The sequence below is a fragment of the Epinephelus lanceolatus genome, chromosome 3 (genome assembly GCF_041903045.1).
Source record: "Epinephelus lanceolatus isolate andai-2023 chromosome 3, ASM4190304v1, whole genome shotgun sequence".
Lineage (NCBI taxonomy): Eukaryota > Metazoa > Chordata > Actinopteri > Perciformes > Serranidae > Epinephelus > Epinephelus lanceolatus.
In genome coordinates this window covers 15,642,992-15,661,252 of record NC_135736.1, presented here as the reverse complement: position 1 = coordinate 15,661,252, position 18,261 = coordinate 15,642,992, and the positions used below count along the sequence as shown (strand labels likewise).

Here is an 18,261-nt window from a genome sequence, read left to right as displayed (position 1 = left end):
TTACAACATGATTGAGCTAGCAAAGCAGTTTTGTGTTGCTATGTGTGGTATTTATTCAGTTTTGGGAAATCACGATGTCTAGAAAGCATCAGTGGCTGCTGCTAACAGGGACAGCTAACAGCAGCAGCAAAGCTAACATCAGGATGTCATCTGTTAAAAGCCTCCCGTTGTCGGATACGACATGGAACTACTCCAGTTAGCTCAATCATGTTGTAACTAAGACATCCGCTGGAAAAAATATTTTCTTCACGGATGAGCACACGTTTGATAAAACGGAGTTTAATCTCTCAGCATCCATTTTCAAGCTCTCTGTGTGTTTGTTTCCTTGCGGACGAGAAAAGGGGGCGCGCACATTTCCAAGAAGGCGTGTCCTTTTCAAAAATGCAAGAAGCGTTGCTTTGTTGCCGGCCGTTTTCGCCGGTGTGTTAAACACACTTTAGAAAGGAGTGTCCCCAGACTATCAGAAGGCGGAGATCTCTGATTGTCTGGTGGCGAGACTAAGACAGCATCACAACTATTTTTGCAATTTTCACTTGCCCCTGCAATAACATTGCAAAAAACTATAAACATCAAGACATGCATTGCAATTTTTTTTTTTTTTTTAGAAAAGTTGCCATGAAATCGGGCATTTCAGGCCACAACGATCGAAAAAAATAGCCTGTGAAATTCTGGAGGGACTATTTGATGGAGTTGCATGGGGTACTCATCCATAATCGGTGTATTACCTACAGTAGATGGGGGTGTGATAACGCACATCTACTGTATGTAATACTCACAATATGGATAAGTACCTCATTTAACCCAACTTCAAAAGACTGGGACTATCCCTTTAAATTTAACAACAACCTTGATGTCACAATCCTCCCTCTTTGAACTTGTAGCCAGCTAACTGTCCCTGTGAAATAATAGGTGCTGGTGATCGATGCAGTGTTTCGATCGAGGAAATGGGAATGTAGATGTGAGCAGGTGTTGGCATCAGTCATAACAGCTTCAGATGGCTAGGGAGGTCAGTCAGAGGGCGTGATCGAGTTGGCAGGGGGTGCTGGGCTGTGCAGTGGCCTCAGTTTTAGCTCCAGGGCAATGGCAGCCTTGGGTTTGACATTAAAAGTTCAAGAAAACACTTAAGTGTCAAGCTGTGTGGTGTATGTGTGTGTGTGTGTGTGTGTGTGTGTGTGTGTGTTTGCACTGTGTGGGCGTGTGTACTTAGAAGCGTGTGTATGTCATCTCCCGAGGACAAAGAGTGCTGGTCATTTGGATGAATTTATGTCATTTGTGGTCAATGCACATGGTTAGTTTGGGATGCATGTTCATGCAAACCATAATCTGATCAATCATGTTATGTCACCTCAGTGGGCCACACAGTGTTGTGTAAGAGTGAAACATTGCAAGATTTTCTTCTATTATCATTTTTCATCATTAGTTCGCTCCCTCACTGCGTGCAGACACCCACAGGAAATTCAGCAATTTCTTGTGTTAGGAGCAAAGTGGTATAGCACAGGCATACAAATGGTTCCCTGCTCTTAATGAAAAATGAATGCAATACCTCGGACAGTGTCCCCTGAACAGGAGCTAACATTTGGTGTTTGAATAAGTGAGACGGGGCTGTATATATGTAATGCAAGATGAAAAGCAGTGTGTAGCAATGTAATATTCATTCTTCATTTCACGCTGAATGCATTGAATATTCTATCTTTAGGATGAATTATAGATACTTTAAAAGCCAAGACAAGGGGAAGTGACCCCTCTGCACTGCTGCTTCCTGCTCATCATACTGTTAAAACGATGATGTTGTGCAGACCTTTTCTAACTCGACAACATAAACATTCAAAATTAGATCTTTTTTATTTCCTCGTGGGATGTTTGTTAATGCAGTAGCTGACAGGAAATAAACAGGGAACAAAGCTGTTGCTCTACCAACAGAAAAGCAATGAAAAGGTCCATAGATCGCAGACAGGTTTTCCCAGTATGTGTTCAGTGTACAATGTTCAAAGCTGTCTCTGCATATCTGTGTCTTTGATAGTTCACAAACATTTAAATCAGTAACTTACAATTGAAGACTTGCTTATATTTACATTTTATAGCATGTTGAGAGGTGGAACATTTTTTGGAAATATCTTTTGACCTGTATGATGAGAGGTTAATGTTTGAGTCAAGCTGTCAGCACCATAAAATTCATTGATGGGATAATGGACCGTATCTCTTACCTGCTTTGCCTTTGAAGTTCAGCTTAACATTTGAAAAAAACCTTTGTATTCTTTTCATACAAATGAAACAGAACCAGCCCATAAAGGCAGTAAATAACAAAAATGTTCATACTTTTATTTAGAGGTATCAAATCAGGCAGATAGTTTTGGCCTATTGTGCTCTGGTTTTTAAATCTCTGTCACCGAGTATCACAGAAACTATGTCATGCTTTGCTTCTGAGATGTTTTGTCTTTTGTCTCTACAGGGTCCTGATCTGCACCCATTCCAACAGTGCGGCCGACCTTTACATTAAGGACTACCTTCATCCTTACGTTGAAGCAGGCAATCCACATGCCAGACCTCTCAGGTATGGTTGCACATTTACTTAAAGAAGGGCTAAAGGCAAAAATACGCTTTAAGTGTGTATGTATGTGTACTGTCCACAGTAGGTAAAATATGCAATAGTGCCCTGAAGGAAACATTATGCTTATTGGGGTATATTTTAAGATGCAGTATAACAGTATATTTGTTTTCATTTGTATGTCCCATCTACAGGCTGCAGTTCATTCCAATTTTGAGAGGCACTTTGGTGTAGCTGCAATCATATCATTGCAGACCTACAATGAGCTATGTTCTGATAGGTTATACTCAAATGGTCTTAAGATGCCATCTTACGTCCAGTTGAGAAAAAATAGACTCTTGCCTCATCTGGTTAAAATACACATCACTTGTTGTGTATTTTAGATAAACAGCCCCCCAAAGCACACCTTTGTTTTGGAGTTAAAAACATCATTTCAGTAGTCATAGTTTGTCAACTGTGAGCTACTTAAAGCTGCTGATCTGGTCAGTTCTCTAGTATGTTAAGTTAGTTTTACAGAGTTAATTAGTATAGCCAAATAGAACATATTTAATACCACTATTTGGCTCATACTTTGAATGGCAAAACAATATCCTGCCCTTTTAATTGCTAGCACAAAGTTCAGTTGAATTACACCTTTTATATTCATTGGCTGTGGCTTGTCTGTCCGCTGAGACCATCCTAGGGGGAGATAATCTGTATGACACTCATTCATCTATACATCAACTGGATTACCTTGATTGGAAAGCCTGCAGTCAGAATAATATGTCCTTATTATACAGAGATTGTTGAGTGGCTGGCCTGTTTTTGCCCCACAGCACTGACAGGCGGACAATGGCTGGCTTTAGAGATGCAACCCCAAGAACTCTTGTGCTTTTAGAACTCCACCTGGAGGCAACAAACGCACACTTACTGATAAACACAACTTCCTCACACTGCATCAGTGATTTTTAATCACATTTCAAGGACCCCAGAGGTCACAAAGGACGGGGAAGCAACGTGTGCCTTGACCAGCCAGAGCTCTAACGTGACAGCTGTGTGTTTGTTAAGCCTAGGGACCATATGGGCAATCAAATGACTTGTTTCACATGAGTGGGCTGTCTGATTTCAATGGATTCCAGTGTGAATTTCTCCTTAATCACTGTAGCAGCCTCCTCTGTTGCCTCCCCATTGGGAGTGGACCAAGTCAAGAATAAAGACCCTCTATGAATATTTAGGACTCTAGTGTGGAAAGGGACTGACCAACATCGCAAGGAAGCAATGACTTCCCTTCCTTCCTGTCATGAGCAGTCATCCATAATCCACCTTACAATTGTACAATAATTCACTATAAACTTTTTATGGCACTCACTGAGTCCTTCTTGATGTTTTCTTCTCCGTGTGTTGAACACAACAAAGTTGTTTTGGCTGTGGTATTAAATGCTGATGTAAGCACATCAGATAAGACTCTTTCACACAATACAGATTGAATTGATTTCATAATGAATGAGAATCAATGCAGGCATATACACCCAAACAAGATGCAAAGACAAGACCCGTGAAGTAAACCTCTCTCTTCTGACACTTCTCCTTTCGTCTCTCTCTCTCTCTCCAGGGTATACTTCAGGAACCGCTGGGTAAAGACCGTTCACCCAGTGGTCCAGCAGTACTGTCTCATCTCCAGCACACACATCACTTTCCAGATGCCCACAAGGGAGGACATCCTCAGGCACCGCGTGGTGGTGGTCACCCTCAGCACCTCCCAATACCTCTGCCAGCTTGACTTGGAGCCTGGTGAGTCATAGCATAAGATTATGTAGTCATCGTAAGTATAGTAAGGCTGCCTAGTGATGGTTGTGGTGGACAGCCATTGCCCTCAGCAGCCTTTATTTTCTTTGCCAGCTCTTGAGAGTGGCTTATGCATGGCAGGGTTTACCAGGTGCAGATGGAATAAACATCATATGGTTCTGCAAATATCTGCCATGGTAGCAGTCCTTCTCATCCAGATTGCATGAAGCGATCAGGATAACTAAGAAAAAAAAAAAACATTTGCATTATTCAGAGAACATGAAAAATGAACACAGGCTAACAGGGCCAGTCAAGTCCCCAGAAATAATCGAAAGCCCTCATGGTACAGTCTGTCCCTCATAGTACAGTGTCAAAAAGAGGTGCATTAACAATCTCATCTTTTTACATCTGTGGACATGTAAATGTGGTTGATGAAATATTACAAACACCTTCATTATGATACAACACATAAGCAGAGAAAATGGTACTCTAAACAAAAGTTGAACAAATTAAGGAAGGTAATATTTATTAGAGGTCTATGATGTTGCACTGGAAAATAAACTTATACAAATATGATTTTTTTCTCCATATAAATATGTAAATGTAAACACATGGTTTCAGCAGATAATAACTATAGGCAGAAACAGCTCAGTGCACTTCGTCTCCTGTTCTTTGGTCATCCCTAGTGCCTCTCATATCTGGTGTTGGCAGGAGCCCACCATTTAGAGAGGGCTGGAACTCATTTAAGTTGTGTAAAAGACGTGGAAAACAAACCAGTTTGTCATTGCAAGCTAATAACCGGCTCTAATGTGTCAGCAGAGGGGGCCTTTTTCTGTTGCTTGGGAACACCATCTGCCTGTTTCTAATGTACTTTACATCATTAGCCCTCCACCCTACGTTTCATCTCTCCAGCTCTCCTGGTGCTCGACGGTGATGAAAATCGCCAGGAAACGAGGCAATTGGGAGCCAGCGAGTCCACTAAGTAGCAATAACAAATCTCCCACCCCAAACACACAGATGCCTCAAAAAAAATATATTATATGTCTGTCTGGTTTGTTGATTTTCCTCTCTCTGTATGGATTAGACATGAGATGTGGCATGTGGAAATGTGCATGGTTTGGTGTGCCTGTGTATGGGTTTTGCAGAAAGACTAATTTCATTTTCAGGAGCGAGACTCACAAATGTTATTGCCTGCTCATGTATGCAGATGGGTGGGTGTCCTCCTGCACATTCAAGTTAAGTGGATAACCCAAAGATGCCTCAGACGTCTGATTTTGAGTCACGGGGTAAAAAACTGATTGGTTGATCAGTTTGTGGCTGTTGTACTAAGAAATACAGTGTTCTGTTTCTGTATGAATTAATGAATGGTCAAGTTTCACTTTCTTTGTGCCTGGCGTTCTGCTGCTCCGTCTCTGCCCAGAGTACTCTCCGTGCTCCCAGAGTGTGGTTTACGTAATAACTGAATGGTATATATTCCAGCAGTGCTCCCAATGAGCAGTCCAGAAAATAGAAAATCAATACGTGGCGACAAATGCTGATATTGTGGCGGGCCACCACAAATGAATGAATGTGTGGGAAACCCTGGCCATATCAGCCCGCCACATTGGATGGTCAGGTAGTCATAAGTTTAAAAAGTTGAATCCAGCCTTACATTTGAAAGCACAGGAGACTCAGACTCTATATTCATGTCAGCTTCAGCCTGTTGAGGAGACATACATTGTAGCTGTATGTATTCGTCTATCAACTATTATTTCTTTAGCAGAAGGTAATTAAATGTGTAAAATAAACTACTCTAGAAAATAACTCAAAATTAGCTTATTTAAAGGTATAGGAGAGACATGTGCACTGCTGAAGATAATGCTGTATTTCCTTTGTTAGCAGATGTGTGGTCGGGCTCAGGTGAATATTGATCTGTCTGGAAGCTACTGGATCTTGCAGCCCGGTGATAAAGGTTGAAGACCACAGTGAATACTGTGGTCAATAAGGGAATGTTGTTAGCAGAAATTACACATTTTTCACATTGTGTTGCAGGCACCAGAACACATCCAAGACCAATGTCAGATTCTCACAAAATCATTTTTCCCCAACCGTGCTCAAGCTGTTACAGAATTTGACAACACTTTCTTAAAAAGCTTGTGTTATGATTTAGAGTTACCTGCAGAGACCCTTTCACACTCACAGATTACAGATTTTCCAAGTCACTTTTACAGTGTGAAAAGGGTGGAAAGTGACTGTCAAAGGGAGAATGTGAGAGACAGGGTGTGTGAGGTGAAGGAGCTGCCATTTATTATTAAACAGTTAGCTGTCCCCCAAATCACTTCTGCAACACCGTGCCTCTGATCTCTTTCACCTCTGCTTATTATCCCCCCACCTCCTTCTTTCTTTAACCACCGTTGTTTCCAAATTCCAACTCCATTATTAGACCAATGACAGATAGCGGCTGCAGAAATGTAATTTAGACCTCTGGTTTAGATTCCCCAAGGCGGGCAGCTATGTCCCAGGTGAACCATTAAGCACCATGTTCCTTCGTGTCTGCCTCTCTGTCTCCTCTGCACTCATAAAGACTGTCTCTGCCTCTGTCTTGCCCCCCGCCCGCGCTTTATCTCGACTTCCCTGCCTGGGGAAACATTTCCATTTGTAATGATCCATGTACATCATTTGTGAGCGTTATTTGGTCGTTACATATTCATGTCGATCGAAGTCAAAGAGCAAGTAGGCAGGATGCAGTAGGGCTCCTGGTGACTACAATTTATAGACAGGGGTCAACAAAAGTGCCCGGCCTCAATAATTTACCATTGTGATATAAGGGTAGCACATCTGCACAATTTCACATCTCTTTGGCTGCATTGTTGAGCAAGTAATATTCCAGGGAGTGGTGAAAAACAAATGAATGTTCCAGCTAACATTTCATCGCTCTCAATGCAGTGAAAACTGTGCTGCTTGGATGTTCATTCATCCTGCACATAAACTATTCAGAGATTACTCAAGCACATGATTTTAAGTATATGTCTATTATCCAGAGATTTGCTCATGTGCATAATTTTATGCATATTACACCCTGCCTTTGAAGGAAGTATGACCTTTCTGGCATCTAAGAATCTGTCGTTACCATCTAACAAATCATACTGTTAGATTCCTTTCTTTTCTGTTATGTAATTCTAACAATGCCTTATTTCATATTTTTAGTCTGTTAAAAATACATGATTTTCCAGTGACAGTTTTTCTTGACCTGTGCATTTGATACATCGTTTTACAGCTCTGAATGTCTCACTTCATAAGCTTTAATAGATAAACCCAATTATAGACGTTCTGCAAATATGTACGCAAAAACATGGTCCATCATAGAAACCATCGTCATTAAAAAAGTGTATGCCTTTTTATCAGCACCACAGTGGGGGAACAGTGCCGGCACATCCTTCAATAAGGTGTACACACAGTTCAGAGACAGCACTGGTTTGAGGCTTTATAGTTTGAGGAAGAAAAAAATCAATACGTTTTGCAGGCATTTGTTCAAAGGCAGATACGTGATTGTTGCCTCAAATCTACCGCTCCGCCTCTTTTCTCTCCAGCCCATGTTTCTGTTGTTTGTTTACTTTTTGACAGTCCCCGAGTTTTTGTTGTTTTTCAACCGTCACATTTCATATCTGCATATACTTTCCTGTGGAAATGGTGCTCGGGCTTCAGAGGCTGTGTGCTGGTTGTTATTCAGCCTCCCACTTTCCCACTCCCTGCTCCAGCACTCATTTGCCATGCCGTTTCATCCCCTCCTCTCATACTGCCGAGCACCGTTTGAGCTTTTTAAATCAGGGTTAGGCTACTGTTCAGTCCCTTTCAAAATGTCCATAAAACCCTGCCTTTGGTTTGCAGCACTGGTTAAAAGAAGGAGAAGAAAAAGCGACGGAGAGGATGGCACAGTTACAAGGTTTTAATGTTCCTGCTGAACAAAATTATTGTTCATTAATGTGCCTGTGTAATAATGGTAGAAATATATTGACATGACGAGGTCTGGGTATCGGTACGAATCATCTGATTCAACTAGATTCATTGGGCTTTGATTTGATATCGATTTATTTTGACACTTACATTCTACTCCAAATTATTTCCAAAGTATTTCTTCCTAATTCATGTCCATAATGTGCACGACACAAGCAGCGTCTAAGCAGTATCTTTCAAATGATTTCTGAGGTCTTTGCTCCTGCAGTATTTCAGCACTGAATGGCACAGATTACAGGTGACCCGTCTTCTGTTTGGTTCTTTGTCCTGTGGTTTTGAATCCAAAATGCTCCCCAGCATTTCCCTGACAGAACATTGAAACACTACTGCTGCTGAGAAGGCATAGTTTGAACAGATGGGAGGCCCTGTAGTCCCCAACTATAAAAACACCTTGGTGAAGTGACGTGCACGTACTTACAATGTAGGTGCATAATAAATGGCTAATGTATAGTTCTGGGTGAATTGCTGGGATAACCTTTCAGGCACCACAAGTGATTTTCGTTATTCACACATGCAGTACATTCAGGAATATTTCTGCCCAGCATAAAACTACAGAAGAAGAAGGTGGGACAAGACCAGCGGCAGAGAGAGACATTTCAGGAACATTGTGGGCAAGAAGCTTGTCCGGTGCCAATACAGTTGCCAGCCATTCTTGAAATTAGTAGCTTTTTTGTAGTGATGACGTTTTATATCCAAAAGGTCAAAGACCAACATCACTGTGACATCATATACCTCTTTTTGACAGTCATGGGCTGGCTTGGCTTGGCTTGGCTTGGCTTGGCTTGGCTTGGTTTGGTTTGGGCCATCAGCCCAGCAAAGCAGGGATTTGCATTTCCATTACATCAGGGCGACCTTCTTGAAGGTGCGTCTGAAACTGATGATGCTTGTCTTGAAGCCACGTTAAAAAGCAACGGGCTGATCCACGGCTAAAGTCTCCTGTTATTTTTTATTCAATTCTTCAGTAAACTCTGATGAAAAGCAAAAAGCGTTACTATTTTTGTTGTCAACAGGATACTTGAGCGTGCTTTTTCAGGGCAGTACAACTGTGTAGTATGCTGAACATATGTGTTGGTGTGCTATCTGTTTCAACAGGGTTCTTCACTCATATCCTGTTGGATGAAGCGGCCCAGGCCATGGAGTGTGAAACCATCATGCCTTTTGCTCTAGCTAGCAAGACCACCCGCATCGTGCTGGCTGGAGACCATATGCAGGTAGGTGCAAACAGTTTCTCCAGTGAGGCAAACAATGCAGCATTTCTTTCTTCATGTACTAATTGTCAGAATAAAAAGGTCCAGGGTTCATTCCCTCAGAAAAATGAAGACCTTTGTTTATACCCTCAAATAAACCAAAAAATACCCTGAGAGGAGGGACGCAATACAGAAGAAGAGCTACAATCTGCCTAATAACTCCATTTGCACTTTGCTGTGGATTAGACTCCACTCTCCTACTCCAAATACAAAAGAGCAGACAGCAGCCACTGTAGAGCTGTGGTTCTGGAGACCACTTCAGCCACAGATAACACTCACATCAGCCGAGCTTTCTAAGCCAACACAAGGAATTAAAACCTTATTTCCTTCCTCCTGGTTTTAGACAGTGGCACAGGATTACTAGTAGGCAGTGGATGAAGACGAGGCAGGACTCTACCATGCAGTCGCTGCTATAATTACTTGATCGCTCTCTCTCTGCTATTTCTTGGAGCAAAGAAAAACGCATTTAAAAGACAATGTCCACCTGTGTATCCATCTGTCTCTTTATCAATCACTTTGTCTCACGCATTTCACCTTCTATATCCTTTATCCTGTATGATAGCTCACTAAGTCCAAGGTAGGAAGGTACTCAAAGGAAGGATGTATAAATTTCTCCATCTCCTCACTCTCTCCTGTCTGCTCTCGCTATAACAGTTTATCTCCATTATTCAGCAGGTGAAAGCAGGCGGAATAGTCAATGAAGGCCAAGGCCTGTATTGATTATTTGCTTTCTTATTGACTGTGTGGGGCCTCATTTAAGCTAGCCGACCCTCGCTCTCTTTCAGGCTTAAATAAAGATTCAAACTAAGGATATTGCTGTCTTGTACACGGCAGTGGTCAAACGAGAAGAGAAAAATGAGTCTGTGGGTGTTTGTGTGTGCAATTTTCCGAATGTGTAACCTCATTTGAATCCAAGCACATTGGGATAATGGCCACAAATCTTGGTCACTGCTGTCAGATCAGAGGGAAATACACATTGAAGTTGACTGTTTCAGGTATTGGGGGAGTGCTTGATTTATTCACCTATTTGATGTATTGCTTGCAAGAAATAAGGACTCAAATGCCACCTGTGGTTTGGTATCAAACAATCAAATGCTCTTCTGCCTTGGCTTGCAAGCACTGCCATATTGGAGCAGATCTGTAACTAAGACTGGCTACTGCATATATACTCCAAGCAAAATTGAATTTGGCATGTTCTCAAACTGCTGTGAAATCACTGCGAGTAAATTCCACTATAATCAGCGCGACTCAAGTTGTGTTTGCTTAATGGCATACACACCAGATGGAAGGGCTTGCGAGTCACAATGGGGAAAAAACAACTCGCTCATTTGAAGTTCCTCAAAACAAAAATAGTTCTCCAAGTAGTTTATGAAATTTAAATTTCATAACACTTGGAGTATCCCACCTAACTATTAACCCCTCTTGAAAAAATAGTTCCAGGAATGATGGTGCCCAGGGAAATCAAACTCAGACGCTAAACTCTTAAAGTCCCTTTTGTGGATTCCTGATAGCTTTCCACCTCATCTGCAGAAGTGTAAAGATTAGGCAAATTAGACTGCTGTATAAAAAGTAAAAAAGGGTGTGCTTTCTGTAGTCCATCCTGCCAGTGCAGCTCACATGCCAGGGAAATTCTGTTCAAATAAATTTCAAAGCACACATGAGATTGCAAAGACATGATATTCTTGTTGATATGACTTGCCAAGCTGCTTTATATGCCATGGAGGAAAAGTGACTCATGTCAAGCTACATGTGAATCTGTGTTATTATGATAACTTCAACCAGAAGTGATAAAAGTAATCCAGGAAATCACCGGATGAAGACTTTGTTGTAAAATGAAAAAAATTGCCCTTCATTTGTGCCTAAACCATCCGTGCCACATGTTTGACACTGCTTTGCATTGTTTCAGCAGACCAAACTGAAACTCATAGTTGAATAGAAAGGAAAACTAATGATGTGAGAGAACGGTAAACTACCTTTGTCATGCTTTGAAACTAACTTTGCTCTCCATCTCTCTCTCTCTCCCTCCCCGCCTCTCTTCTCTCCACTTTGTGTCTCTCGATTTGCAGCTGAGTCCGTTCGTGTACAGCGAGTTTGCGCGGGAGCGTAACCTGCATGTGTCACTGCTGGACCGGCTGTATGAGCACTACCCCCCTGAATACCCTTGTCGCATCCTCCTGTGCGAGAACTACCGCTCTCATGAAGCTATCATCAAGTAGGTGTGAGCCCTCAACACTGCCTTGTGTCAAAACCGTGGGAGGAGAGGCTGAGATACTCAAGTGAAGAGGGGGTGGGAGGAATGGGTCAGGAGGAAAGGGGAAAACGGAGGTGAAGAGTTGACAGACTTGTCCAGATATTGAAGTGGAGACATTACGAAAATGTTTGGGTTGATATTAGCTCTATGACAAAACATCATCAGGGGCTGCATGGGTACTGGTGAGAAGATTAAAAATGAACTTGAAACTCGGACACAAGACACAAAGGAAGGTTTATAGAGTCACAATAATATTTCCCCTCCATCTTGATACTTGTGGGGTTAACGGTATGTACTTTTCTACATGGTGCACTTTTTTTTAACCTTTTCAGTTCAAGTTGGGGGTACGCTGGTATGCTGGTAACATACTCAGTGTATCTTTAATCATTCTGGCATTTAGCATTCATATGTATTCACAGGATGGCACATTATCTCCTCAAACCTTCAGAACTTTTGATACGTCTGTCATTACAAACTCATGCTTTGTGGAAAATGCATTTCAGACTTTGACTTCAAATTTTGTTCAAGATTCCAAACTTTCCCCAAATCCCAAATATCCCAGGTTGTACTCCAGGGAAATGTGTATGAAATAATGTGTAGGATATAGAACTGCACAACCAACTTTATCAGTGTTATGTGACTTAAATTATGAGTGAATTCTGACATACAACACACATACTCCATTCTCATAGCTCCCTCTTTTTGCTTTCCTTTTCCTCCCTCTTACCCCGTCTTTGTTTTCCTGCAGCTACACGTCAGAGTTGTTTTATGATGGGAAGTTGATGGCAAGTGGGAAGCAGCCCTCCCATAAGGACTTCTACCCTCTGACCTTTTTCACAGCCAGAGGAGAGGATGTCCAGGAGAAGAATAGCACTGCCTACTACAACAACGCAGAGGTATGGAAGTTTTAATTGGTAGCCGTTCTGCTGTGTCATGCCCCACGGTGTTCGCATATAAATTATGATCTTGTAGATTTTGAAATGAATAAGTGAATAGAAAATTCACATGCAAACAAGCATCATACATTTAAAAACAACATTTAACACCAGTATCTGATAACACCAATATATTAGTTTAGCACCTGATGCTTTAATACAGCATTTTCCAGTCCTATGTCATGGAGCTGATGTATTTCTGAATTTCATGAAACTGCCAGTCAGTCAGCGGTGGGCACTACTTTCTAAATATGTTTACCTCCTTCCTCTGGGATGGGTATGGCTGTCATATTGACCCAATTTAGTTTAGTTAATTGATGGTGACACCTGTGCTGTATCTGATCTGAAATAAGGCTTCACTGTATGGACGGTGAGGGAAATTAACATTATGAAAATGCTCAAATTCTGATTATGAAATATTAAAACAAACACTTGGCTGATGATGTGATTAATTCATCATCAGACAGCCTATGGGGCTTCAATGTGTGCTAGTTACACCTCCTGTTTCTCATGCAATGAGAAGTTGATATCTAATTGTTGTCATTTTTATCCACCTGAGAACACGCTGACATCTTCAGGCAGCATTGTTGTCAGTCGGCATTGCTTCCGCTTCTGTGCTCGTATATTGTATGTGCATGATATACTGCAGCTGCATCTCTCTGACAGAGTGACTGCTGAGCTGTGATAGTGCCAGAACCAGTGATCTAACACTGTGATTGCACAGTCTAAAAAATACAGATCCAATTTGCACCCTCACTGCTGCAACTGTGTGCTCAATAACACAATTAGTATCAACACTGCTGACCTTTGAAAAACACAGGTAACCTGAATAATAATTTAAATGAAGAATATTTGGGCCTCAGCTAATCAGCCTGATAAATGTGTGAAATAGATTATTTGATTCAGCATGTTAGCTTTCAAATCATGCATGGGTTTTAGGCTGTCAACCCCAGTGTGATGTAAATAATGAAGGGAATTGATTATAATGAAATGGAATTTGATTCCGATTAGTTAACTGAAGTCAAAAGCTGAATGATTTTCCAAAGCTGAGCAGCACTGTTTATTTCGCCTCCTCACATCCACTGTCTTTTAATCATAATTAAAGATGAAAGCCATAAACGTAATTAGGAGCTACATTTGATTCCCATGATGCATGATTCACTGACAGTCCCAGCCTCTGATTGGTTCTTCTGTAGACCCACTTTGTTTGTGGTCATTGGCTGTGTCTGACCCCTGACTCTGCTGCTGACACGTTCCAGCCAATTAAACCACGGCTGCCTCTTGATTGCTCCCAAACTGTCAGCGACGCCAAATGAATTACCTCCCGTCCCTTTGATATAGCACCCATGTCAAACCATTACAACATTATCATAATCTTGCAAAATCACAGTGCATTGAAAAAAAAAGTGTGTCCGTTTATTAGTCTTGTGCAAGCGTCTTTGATGGGCTTAGCTTCAAGTGGAAGACAATATTTCCATGACAGTTCAAAGCCTCTGGCAGTGTGCCAAAGCTCTGAACAGGGCTGGGAAAACTGCTCATATGACAAAAGAACAATAAGGATTCAAAATACCAACTCTTGACTTAATAACTAAGCAAATTTTAATACTTTGCTAACACTCAATACATTGTATTGGACATACAATCAAATCAGCTTATGATGTTCAAAATTAAGTGATCAAAATTATATCTTTCATTTCACAATGCATTGTTATATATTGATACTTCACTTTCTGGAACACTCCAAACCTGTTTTTCTCAGAGGTCTTACAGCACATCCATTTCCATTAAGCCATAGCTTCCTGCTCTCTATGTTTAGATGCCCCAGTGTCACGCAGCACATAAAGCCTCTTTAGTTCTTCAAACATGCTGTCCCCCACTGTTGCTTTTTACCTGGGTGGAAAATATCTCTTAGTCTGTGACTCCCCACAGTTCTTTTTGTGTGCAGGGATCAGGGAATGAAGAGAGCATGGAGCCTTATTGTCACCTCTTTCTCTCACGTTGCCTCTCCATCCCTCAGGTATTTGAGATCGTGGAGCGGGTGGAGGAGTTGCGCAAGAAGTGGCCAGTGGCGTGGGGCAAGCTGGACGACGGCAGCATTGGAGTTGTGTCACCATACGCCGACCAGGTGTTCCGCATTCGTGCTGAGCTCCGGAAGAAGAGGATGCACGAAGTCAGCGTGGAAAGAGTGCTCAATGTCCAAGGTGAGTAAGAAGTATAAACCAACATGTGTGTGCTTTGTGTCAATCGTAAGAATATAATGTCAACATTTGTGTATTTACTGGCTCAAACACTGGATCTATTGCTACATTAATATACCAATTTGGGAATAATTACAGTTTTAAATTGCCTTGTTGTTCTGCATGCACAGTTAACAAAACAGATCATTTAATGCTGTAATATTTTTATCAGTTAATTTGATGGTATATCATAATTATTCAAAGAACAGGAAACTGAAAACTGGGAGACCGCAACTACAGTCAGGCAAATCAAAAACACAGTTGTCATTGGTGAACAAATCCAAAAATCTTAATCCCCAATTGCCTCATTAATATTTGTCCATGACACTTGTATCACACATTTCTGTGTGTGAGAGATGATATTAGCGTCGATCTTGAGTCAAAATGATGCTTAAAATGAGAGCTACATTACCCTGAAGACACATCCCTACTATCTTCCACTGCAGTTATCATATTGCCCCTCTTATCATCCAGTCCCAGTACAGGGGGAATATGTGTTAGAGTTTCTTCCCTCAATCCCTCGTCTGCTTCAGTTCCCACTTGTATTGCATCCAGCTGCTTTCCACAGGTCATTAAGTTCCTCATTAATCACACATGAAACATGTAGACACACACACACACACACACACACACACACATAGAGGAAAACTGCACTCTTAGTGCTTAAAATTTGAATTTAACACATATGTGGATAATTTTAGTTTGTCTTTTGTCTGCAGCCTCTTCAGTCATTAAAACGTTTAGTTAGTCCTAGACCTAATTTGTTCTATTTATACAGATATAATGAATTGTCTCCTTTATTTGTAACAAAACTTGAGGCAGCACAACACAAGAAATCAGCATGCAGATGGTTTCAGTTTTTACTGATATCAAATGTCACGGAAGCTGATGAAGAAATTAAGTTCGTCCAACAGTTTTCATTAATTGCATTTTTATTGCTTATTTTTCAGTAAGGGTATGATGTGCTTCAAAATGTGTCAGCCATGAGCTAGCTTCCATCTCTCCTGAGTTTCCTAATTAGTGAAATAGAAAAGTGAAATAGAACATTTATAAGATGGTCTTTTTTTAAATATGTTTTGCCTCAATAGCACTCCTCAGACTACTTAGAAACTTAATAGTAAATATATATATATATATATATATATATATATATATATATATATATATATATATATATATATTTTTTTTTTTTTTTTTTCAGGTAAACAGTTCCGGGTGCTGTTCCTCAGCACGGTGCGGACGCGGCATACCTGTAAACACAAGCAGACGGCCATCAAGCGTAAGGAGCAGCTCGTTGAGGACTCAACAGAGGACCTCGACTATGGATTCCTCTCTAACTACAAGCTACTCAACACGGCCATCACCAGAGCCCAGTCCCTGGTTGCAGTTGTGGGAGACCCCATAGCACTGTGCTCTGTTGGGCGCTGCAGGTAAATAAGGACTCCTTTGACTCATGGCCTTTGTAATGTGTAATTTTGCTTGAACACTACAGTAGATATCTTTAGAGCAAGGTTCCCTTTTTCATGGCAGACATTTTGACCTGTCATAATAGGAAAAGTACAGGTATAACTAATAACACCAGCAGTGGCTCTGTTCTATTCAAATCTCCCACCGTGAGTGACAGTGAGCCTGCACGCACAAAACCTGGAACCTGAAATCAAAGTAACTAAATGGAATTCAGTCATTGTTCATTTGATTATTTTAACCTGTGCTTTTCCTACTAGTCCTACTGATACATTTGTGTGAGTCACATGACATGCCGTGGACATCATATACCCAAGAGATTCTATCAAATCACTAGTTGTAGTTTTGACCCGTTTGTTTCGATTGGACGGCTGTATATTTTTCTGTATTTACTAAGCTTTAGGTTGTCAACATGGCTTTATTTACAACAGCTATGAAGGGAAATGACATTGGCTGCCACCCCCCATCTCTATTTAAATCTCTTTAACTCCTTCGCTCTTAGACCCCCATTGCCCACCTCCTATCTCCATAGCAACTGTCGGTTTCGCCTCCATTAGTTGTCATAACATGTCAGGTCTTTTTTTCTGTTGTGGTTGTTACAAATGCAATACTGCAAAGATAGAGTGAGTAAATTGATGTGTCCAGAATGTATGCATTGTTTGAACAACACTGAGCCTCCTCCTGGGAGTGAAAGATCCTGGTCAGTCAGTACAAAGTAGCTTAGGTTTATTTATTTTTTTGGTTATGTGTTTAGTTGCAGTTAGTATTGATCACCATGTTGAAACAGCAAATACCCAGGATTGTTTACTGTTTATACAAAAGGCCTGTTACTCCCACAAGTTAATGATTTGTACCGTGTCCCAACAGCAAGCGAGCACCCAACTATCGCGCCACATAGAGTTACACTGGACGCTCTCTGTCCACACAAAGTCTGTTAAATATGGAACTCTGTTACATCATGTAAACAAACCTCTTACCTATCAGCTGCGTTGCAGTTTGTACTTTCCAAACAGAAATCACACATTTTACATTGTGATATCAACTGGAGATGACATACAGTAACATACATTATAGCCAACAGCGAATATGTTGTTATTGTGAAGTTTTTGTAGTGAAATAAGGAGGAAATCTTGCAGATAACTCTGCCTTTTAACTTCATGAATTAGCCATTCCTCATCCATTGTGGCGCTTTTAACGTGAGTGGCAGGAATAAAATAGAAACGGGGCGCCCCACAAAAGTGCGTTTCTAAACAGTGCGCAACATTGTGCTGCATCACTCGCTGCCTTTTAGGACATTCCAGTAAAAAAACAATGCGGTCAGACATTTTAGTTGCTGGTGCTCCTGTTTGATTAAGTTAGGACATAGCGATACAACTGAAAAGAATACAGCATGCTATCTTTTATCATGCCAATGATCAGGATTAGTGCGCTTCAAATGTTAGCACACTAATATTGTGGGTGTATGAGGGCCGAAACAGTGTAAGGTTGAAGAAGAAAGTAAATTATTCCTTTTAACATGAGGCCATTTATTTACATTTTCACATATCTAGTGTCTGTGAGAATTATTTGGTTGTTCCCATGATTGTATTCGTCAAAGCTGACAGCTAATTCGTAAACAGTACACTGTGTGATTATTGTTTTCACACGCTTTTTCTACATTTGTTTGTAATGGACTTGATTTTTTTCTATTCAGCCCCCAAGGAGTAATTTGTTGCACTGCCAGCAGGAAAAAATCAACACAATGATCCATAAAACACTCAATCCAAACAAGGAGAGATAAAGGAGAATAGAAATTAAACGTGTCTCCATCTGTTGTTTCCTCGTT

General features: G+C 41.0%; 1 protein-coding gene across 1 annotated transcript in view; it reads left to right on the top strand.

Annotated features, from left to right (window-relative positions):
- The window catches only part of helz (helicase with zinc finger), a 63,257-nt gene that overhangs the window by 29,725 nt on the left and 15,271 nt on the right, over positions 1–18,261 (top strand). The window contains exons 17-23 of the mRNA XM_033623549.2: positions 2,450–2,551; positions 4,137–4,315; positions 9,395–9,513; positions 11,616–11,761; positions 12,549–12,696; positions 14,753–14,936; positions 16,174–16,402. Coding sequence (XP_033479440.2) covers positions 2,450–2,551; positions 4,137–4,315; positions 9,395–9,513; positions 11,616–11,761; positions 12,549–12,696; positions 14,753–14,936; positions 16,174–16,402 — 1,107 coding nt within the window. The remainder of the gene's footprint in view (positions 1–2,449; positions 2,552–4,136; positions 4,316–9,394; positions 9,514–11,615; positions 11,762–12,548; positions 12,697–14,752; positions 14,937–16,173; positions 16,403–18,261) is intronic.